The 8076-nt window shown below is 44.7% G+C and overlaps 1 protein-coding gene across 1 annotated transcript; it reads left to right on the top strand.

Annotated features, from left to right (window-relative positions):
• Positions 1 to 3078: 3078 nt before the first annotated feature.
• On the top strand, positions 3079 to 7440 carry LOC308169561 (NLR family CARD domain-containing protein 3-like; the record flags this gene model as incomplete). Its single annotated transcript, XM_080544243.1, has 5 exons — positions 3079 to 4373; positions 4799 to 4972; positions 5624 to 5797; positions 6446 to 6619; positions 7263 to 7440. 5 exons carry the CDS (start codon positions 3079 to 3081, stop codon positions 7438 to 7440), a joined length of 1995 nt encoding a protein of 664 aa, XP_080400369.1.
• Between the last annotated feature and the right edge of the window lie 636 nt (positions 7441 to 8076).

Here is an 8076-nt window from a genome sequence, read left to right as displayed (position 1 = left end):
ACACGACCACCACCACAACATCCAACTTCATCTGTCACTAGAAAACCCATAAAGAAAGGGAGCTAAGTGAAGGTGTCTTTTTAGCTAACTTATTGGCTAGTTACGTTTAAGCTGTTATGTCTGTGTTCAAGGTGGCCATAGTTATAGCAGTACCTGCACCAGTTGAACGTGGTGATAATGCGACCCTCTCGCTCACAATTGAGTGACAAAGTACTATCAAATAAAAAAAAATGCAACTGCAGAGCATTGTAAGTGGCTATTCACCTTACGTTTCTACGCAGCAAGATCGCTACCAGCCGCTAGCTAGTGTGGATATGGAAAAAATAAGACAAATGGCATGTCCCATAAAAGTTACAGTTCATGCTTGACAAAAGTAATTATACTTGAATAACTTTTCATGGTTTGATGTACCCTAATGTTTAGTAATGTCGGTATTTAGTGGCATACTAAAACCATGATACTAGAATAGTTTCATGTAATCTTTAGTAATGTCAGTAAGGTTTACATTTTAGGCAATATGTATATTTGTATACTTGTTTTTAGTTTATACACTATTCTTGTTGTTCATTTAGGAGGCGTGTTATTGATTGCCACAAAATGTCAACATTTTTTGTTAATGTTTAAAATAAAACTCAACTTTTCATGACCACTGTCTCTTAGGCTAACTGATTTAAATGTAGAAACTGGGGTAGATCATCAGAATCATATCAATCATTCATATGACTTGACTTGTGACTTGTTTGACCTGAGCAATGACTTGACTTGACTTGCGTGGCTTATAGCAGGGACTCCACTTGACTTGGCTTATAGCAGGGACTCCTGGTGTGCTGGTGGTGGGGCGGGCTGGGTGTGTGGGGCGGCGGGGGCTCCCCGGGGGGGGGTGTGGGGGCCCACCGCTGGGTGCTGGTAGGCAAACTGGCTAGTAGTCGCTCTGTGTGTAGAGGGCTGCAAGGGAACTTTCCTGGCTACATAGTGTACAGGTTTTTACTTTTGCCTGCTCGCAGCTCTGTCAGTATTGATTGATTGACTGATTGATTGACTGAAAATGTTCATTGTGTGAAGCGCATTGAGTTGCATCTTGTAAGAAAATGCGCTATACAAATAAAATTTGATTTGATTTTGATTAGCAGGGACTCCACTTGACTTGGCTTATAGCAGGGACTCCACTTGACTTGGCTTATAGCAGGGACTCCACTTGACTTGGCTTATAGCAGGGACTCCACTTGGCTTGGCTTATAGCAGGGACTCCACTTGACTTGGCTTATAGCAGGGACTCCACTTGACTTGGCTTATAGCAGGGACTCCACTTGACTTGGCTTATAGCAGGGACTCCACTTGACTTGGCTTATAGCAGGGACTCCACTTGGCTTGGCTTATAGCAGGGACTCCACTTGGCTTGGCTTATAGCAGGGACTCCACTTGGCTTGACTTATAGCAGGGACTCCACTTGGCTTGGCTTATAGCAGGGACTCCACTTGGCTTGGCTTATAGCAGGGACTCCACTTGACTTGGCTTATAGCAGGGACTCCACTTGGCTTGGCTTATAGCAGGGACTCCACTTGGCTTGGCTTATAGCAGGGACTCCACTTGGCTTGGCTTATAGCAGGGACTCCACTTGACTTGGCTTATAGCAGGGACTCCACTTGGCTTGGCTTATAGCAGGGACTCCACTTGGCTTGGCTTATAGCAGGGACTCCACTTGACTCTTGCTTGATTCTCACCACAGTAACTTGGGACTTGCTTGAGACTTGAAGGTAAAGACTTGAGACTTGCTTGTGACTTGCACATGTATGACTTACTCCCACCTCTGCTAGACAGTGACAAATGTTTACCATCTGCAACAGTTACACACCTAGTCTCTATTTAAAGACCTAGGTACGTTCCTCCATCTTGAGGTGCAGAAACACCATGTATGTGACTGTGGTGTACAGGCCCCTACACATGCTTCATACTCTTCTCCAGCCAGAAGAGAAGGTTGTGATGACATACCAGTGAAATACAACTGTGACCCCCCTGTAATGATATTATGTTTCTTTATTGAAGTCATGTTTCTTTATTGAAATAGAAAGACACATTACAACACCCACCACATGTCCCCCCCCCCCTCAGGTGGAGCCCATGTCCATGAAGCAGACACCCAGAGAGAAACAGCTCCCTCCATCCCACCTCAGACTACTACCAGTACCACCAACACAGCTCAGACTGGAGGCCAAGTCATTGCTCCTGCTCTGATTGGCTGCAATTTTGCAGGACAGGTCAATTTGACCTTTAATGTGAACCCTACAGCAGATGGTGAACTATGCTGAATCTCTCTTAATACAAACACACAAACACACTCCCTCTCTCTCCCTCTCTCCCTCACCCTCCCTCCCCACCTGTCCCTCCCCTTTGCTCACTCTTCCCCTCCCTGCCTCACTCCCTCTGTCTCTCTCCCTCCCCCTCCACACCAACCCCCCTCCATTCATCACCGATGCTGAATTTCTCTTAATAATGTGTAAAAAGGTTCTGGTTATGTATGACCTAACATCTCTCTCTCTCTCTCTCTCTCTCTCTCTCTCTCTCTCTCTCTCTCTCTTTCTCTCTTTCTCAGATAAGACACATGCTGTTGCTACTTTTTCACATGATGTTTCAAGGTGCCAAACTGAACTAAAGGCTTACCTAAAGAGACAACATGAATGCTTATGTGAAGGGGTAGGTGAGCAGGGCTCTTCTGTACCTTTAGACAAGATCTACACAAAGGTCCACGTCATACAGTTGGACAGTAGAGAGGTCAATGATGAACATGAGGTCACACAGATTGAGACAGCATCCAGGAGACCAGAAACACAGGAGACACCCATCGAATGCAACAACATCTTCGAGCCCTTACCTGGACAAGACCAACCCACCAGAGTGCTGACAATGGGAGTTGCTGGTGTTGGAAAAACACTCACTACTCAGAGGTTCATTATGGACTGGGTTGAAGGAAAAGCCAATCAGGATGTTCAGTTCATATTTCCACTTCCTTTTCGGGAACTGAATACATGGAAGGATGGTGATCTCAGTTTTAAACAACTGCTTGATACTTCTTTTACGGAAATGGAAGAATCAGGAATCTCCAACTACGACGACTACAACGTTTTGATCATCCTGGATGGTCTGGATGAGTATCGACTTCCTCTAGACTTCAAGAACAACAAAACCTGTCGCTCTGTCACAGAGACAACTTCACTGGACAGGCTGCTGACGAACCTCATCGATGGGCATCTACTCCCAAAAGCTCGCATCTGGATAACCACCCGACCTGGAGCAGCCAATCAGACCCTTCGAGGGTTTATTGACCGGTTCACAGAGGTGCGAGGGTTCAACGACCAACAGAAGGAGGAGTACTTCGAGAGGAAAGTCCGTGATAAGACCATGGCCAGCAGAATCATCACACACATCAAGTCATTGAGGAGCCTCTACATCATGTGCCACATACCGATGTTCTGTTGGATCATATCTACAGTCCTTGGAGAAATGTTGAGTACAGATAAGAGTGGAGAGTTGCCCAAGACGCTGACTGAGATGTACATTCAATTCCTGATCGGTCAGATGCTGATAAGGGAGAAATATCAGCAGAGCAGTACAGTGGAGGAGATGATAATGAAACTGGGGAGACTGGCCTTCAATCAGCTGGAAAAAGGCAATCTGATCTTCTATAAGAAAGACCTGAAAGAGTGTAACATTGATGACATTGATGCATTACTAAAGTCAGGAGTGTGCACTCAGATCTTTAGAAAGGAGCGTGGTCTGATGAAGACGGAGGTGTTCAGCTTTGTGCATCTGAGTGTTCAGGAGTTTCTTGCTGCTCTTTATGTGTTTCTCACCTTCAAAAAAAACAACGAAAATGTACTTTCCAACACCTGGAGTCCGTTTCGACCTACAATAGTCTCTGTACACAAGAGTGCAATAGACATGGCCTTAAAGAGTCAGAATGGACACCTGGACCTGTTCCTCCGCTTCCTGCTTGGCCTCTCACTGGAGACCAATCAGGTTCTTCTACCAGAAGGCCTTCTGACACAAACAGTAAGCAGCTCACAGACCAATCAGGAAACTGTTAGGTACATTCAAAAGATGATCGGGAAGACAAACCTCTCTCCAGAGAAAAGCATCAATCTGTTCCACTGTCTGAATGAGCTGAATGACCATTCTCTAGTGGAGCAGATCCAAGGCTACCTGAGCTCAGGACATCTCTCAGAAGCCAAGCTCTCACATGCACAGTGGTCAGCTCTGGTCTTTGTGTTATTGACTTCAGAAGAGGAGCTGGATGTGTTTGAACTGAAGAAATACTCTAGGTCAGAGAAGGCTCTTCTGAGGCTGATGCCAGTGGTCAAAGTCTCCAGAACAGCCAAGTGAGTATTTGATAGATACCAGCCCTGTGAATACTGTGTGCTAACTTGTTTGTGATGTGTGTGTGTGTGTGTGTGTGTGAGACAGAAAGACACAGAAAGAGACAGTAAGAGAGAGAGAGACAGAAAAAGAGAAAGAGAGAGGGACAGAGAGAGAGAGAGAGAGAGAGAGAGAGAGAGAGAGAGAGAGACAGAGAGAGACATTATGTTATTGGCCTATTCTCTCCTCCAGACTGAACTTGAGAGATGCAGTGAGTAGCAGTGAGGTAGGGGTAAGAGTTGTGGGTGAGGTAGGAGTAAGAGTTATGGGTGAGGTAGGGGTATGTGTTAAAAGGGGTATGTGTTAAAAGTGATGTAGGGGTGAATCTGTGAGTGCTTCAGTTTCATCTTCATGTGAGGTCTTACCATGTAAACATGTCTGGTCCCAGGTTGAGGGGGTGTAAGCTGACTGAGGGATGCTGTGAGTCTCTGGCCTCAGCTCTCAGCTCCAACTCCTCTAGTCTGACAGAGCTGGACCTCAGCACCAATAAGCTGCAGGACTCAGGTGTGAAGCTGCTCTCTGCTGGACTGAGGAGTCCACACTGCAAACTGGAAACACTGAGGTGAGGTCATCTTGATTAAATGTATAGGGTTAGGGGTGAGATAGAGGTTAGAGGTGAGTTAGGGGTTAGGGGTGAGTTAGGGGTTAGATAAAGGTTAAAGGTCAGGTAGGGGTAAAGGGTGAGGTTTTGTGTTAGTGTACAAACAAATGACCTTGTTAGCAGGCTCACAAAACAAGCTGTGTTAGTTGACTAGCGAGTGTGTCATTGATTTTCAACAACGCCATATGAATTTACATTTTTCAGAATAAAAGTCTGAACATTAAATCGGCTGCCAGGCTGACAATCGACGTGTTCCTGGTTTCACCAGCTGCTGTCACATATACAAACCACACAGAGAGACAAACACAGATATAAAAGTACTGTAGGATGATATATTTATACTATCCTACAGTACTTTGATATTTTCTTTGATGTTTTCTCTTTTCTCTCTGTTTCGTTTTCTTTTTTTTCTTTTTTTAAGGTTTAGAGGTGAGTCATGTGTTAGGGGTGGGGTAGGGGTCAGGGGTGGGGTAAAGGTTAGGGGTGAAAGAAAGGTTCTAGTTCTGGCCTGCTGTGTTCATACTTCACTGTCACAACCAATATCTGTGAGTGCTGCCGTTGCTACTTTCATCTTCATGTGAGGTCTTACCATGTAAACATGTCTGGTCCCAGGTTGGAGAGGTGTGAGCTGACTGAGGGATGCTGTGAGTCTCTGGCCTCAGCTCTCAGCTCCAACTCCTCTAGTCTGACAGAGCTGGACCTCAGCTGGAATAACCTGCAGGACTCAGGTGTGAATCTGCTCTCTGCTGGACTGAGGAGTCCACACTGCAAACTGGAAACACTGAGGTGAGGTGATCTTGATTAAAGTTATAGGGTTAGGGGTGAGATTGAGGTTAGAGGTGAGTTAGGGGTTAGGGGTTAGGGGTGAGATAAAGGTTAAAGGTGAGGTAGGGGTAAAGGGTGAGGTTATGTGTTAGTGTACAAACAATTTACATTGTTAGTAGGCTCACAAAACAAGCTGTGTTAGTTGACTAGTGAGGGTGTCATTGATTTTCAACAACGCTGAAATGTATTTAGATTTTTCTGAATGAAAGTCTGAACATTAAATCGTCTGCCCGGCTGCCAATCGACTTGTTCCTGGTTTCACCAGCTGCTGTCACATATACAAACCACACAGAGAGACAGACACAGATATAAAAGTACTGTAGGATGATATATTTATACTATCCTACAGTACTTTGATATTTTCTTTGATGTTTTCTCTTTTCTCTCTGTTTCGTTTTCTTTTTTTTCTTTTTTTAAGGTTTAGAGGTGAGTCATGTGTTAGGGGTGGGGTAGGGGTCAGGGGTGGGGTAAAGGTTAGGGGTGAAAGAAAGGTTCTAGTTCTGGCCTGCTGTGTTCATACTTCACTGTCACAACCAATATCTGTGAGTGCTGCCGTTGCTACTTTCATCTTCATGTGAGGTCTTACCATGTAAACATGTCTGGTCCCAGGTTGGAGAGGTGTGAGCTGACTGAGGGATGCTGTGAGTCTCTGGCCTCAGCTCTCAGCTCCAACTCCTCTAGTCTGACAGAGCTGCACCTCGGTGGCAATAACCTGCAGGACTCAGGTGTGAAGCTGCTCTCTGCTGGACTGAGGAGTCCACACTGCAAACTGGAAACACTGAGGTGAGGTCATCTTGATTAAAGTTATAGGGTTAGGGGTGAGATTGAGGTTAGAGGTGAGTTAGGGGTTAGGGGTTAGGGGTGAGATAAAGGTTAAAGGTGAGGTAGGGGTAAAGGGTGAGGTTATGTGTTAGTGTACAAACAATTTACATTGTTAGTAGGCTCACAAAACAAGCTGTGTTAGTTGACTAGTGAGTGTGTCATTGATTTTCAACAACGCTGAAATGTATTTAGATTTTTCTGAATGAAAGTCTGAACATTAAATCGTCTGCCCGGCTGCCAATCGACTTGTTCCTGGTTTCACCAGCTGCTGTCACATATACAAACCACACAGAGAGACAGACACAGATATAAAAGTACTGTAGGATGATATATTTATACTATCCTACAGTACTTTGAGATTTCCTTTGATATTTTCTCTTTTCTCTCTCTGTTTTTATTTTTTTATTTTTAAGGTTTAGAGGTGAGTTATGTGTTAGGGGTGGGGTAGGGGTCAGGGGTGGGGTAAAGGTTAGGGGTGAAAGAAAGGTTCTAGTTCTGGCCTGCTGTGTTCATACTTCACTGTCACAACCAATATCTGTGAGTGCTGCCGTTGCTACTTTCATCTTCATGTGAGGTCTTACCATGTCAACATGTCTGGTCCCAGGTTGGGGTGGTGTAAGCTGACTGAGGGATGCTGTGAGTCTCTGGCCTCAGCTCTCAGCTCCAACTCCTCTAGTCTGACAGAGCTGCACCTCGGTGGCAATAACCTGCAGGACTCAGGTGTGAAGCTGCTCTCTGCTGGACTGAGGAGTCCACACTGCAAACTGGAAACACTGAGGTGAGGTCATCTTGATTAAAGTTATAGGGTTAGGGGTGAGATAGAGGTTAGAGGTGAGTTAGGGGTTAGGGGTTAGATAACAGTTAAAGGTAAGTTAGGGGTTAAGGGTGAGGTTTTGTGTTTGGGTACAAACAATTGACATTGTTAGCAGGCTCACAAAACAAGCTGTGTTAGTAGACTAGTGAGTGTGTCTTTGATTTTCAACAATGCTGAAATGTGATGACATTTTTCAGAATAAAAGTCTGAACATTAAATCGGCTTCCCGGCTGCCAATCGACAATTTACATTGTTAGCAGGCTCACAAAACAAGCTGTGTTAGTTGACTAGTGAGTCATTGATCTTCAACAACGCCGAAAGAATTTACATTTTTCAGAATAAAAGTCTGAACATTAAATCGTCTGCCAGGCTGCCAATCGACAGCAATCACCAGCTGCTGTCACATATACAAACCACACAGAGAGACAGACACAGATATAAAAGTACCGTAGGATTATATGTATGTATATAGATATATATTATTCTACAGTACTTTTATATTGTAGTTCATATTTTCATGTGTATGTCTCTCAGTTTTTTGGGGGGGTTTTAAGGGTCAGGGGTGAGTTATGTGTTAGGGGTGGGCTAGCTGAGGAGTCCACAC

Source organism: Nansenia antarctica, assembly GCF_963989245.1.
Source record: "Nansenia antarctica genome assembly, chromosome: 13".
NCBI lineage: Eukaryota > Metazoa > Chordata > Actinopteri > Argentiniformes > Microstomatidae > Nansenia > Nansenia antarctica.
This window is presented reverse-complemented; position numbering and strand designations above follow the sequence as displayed.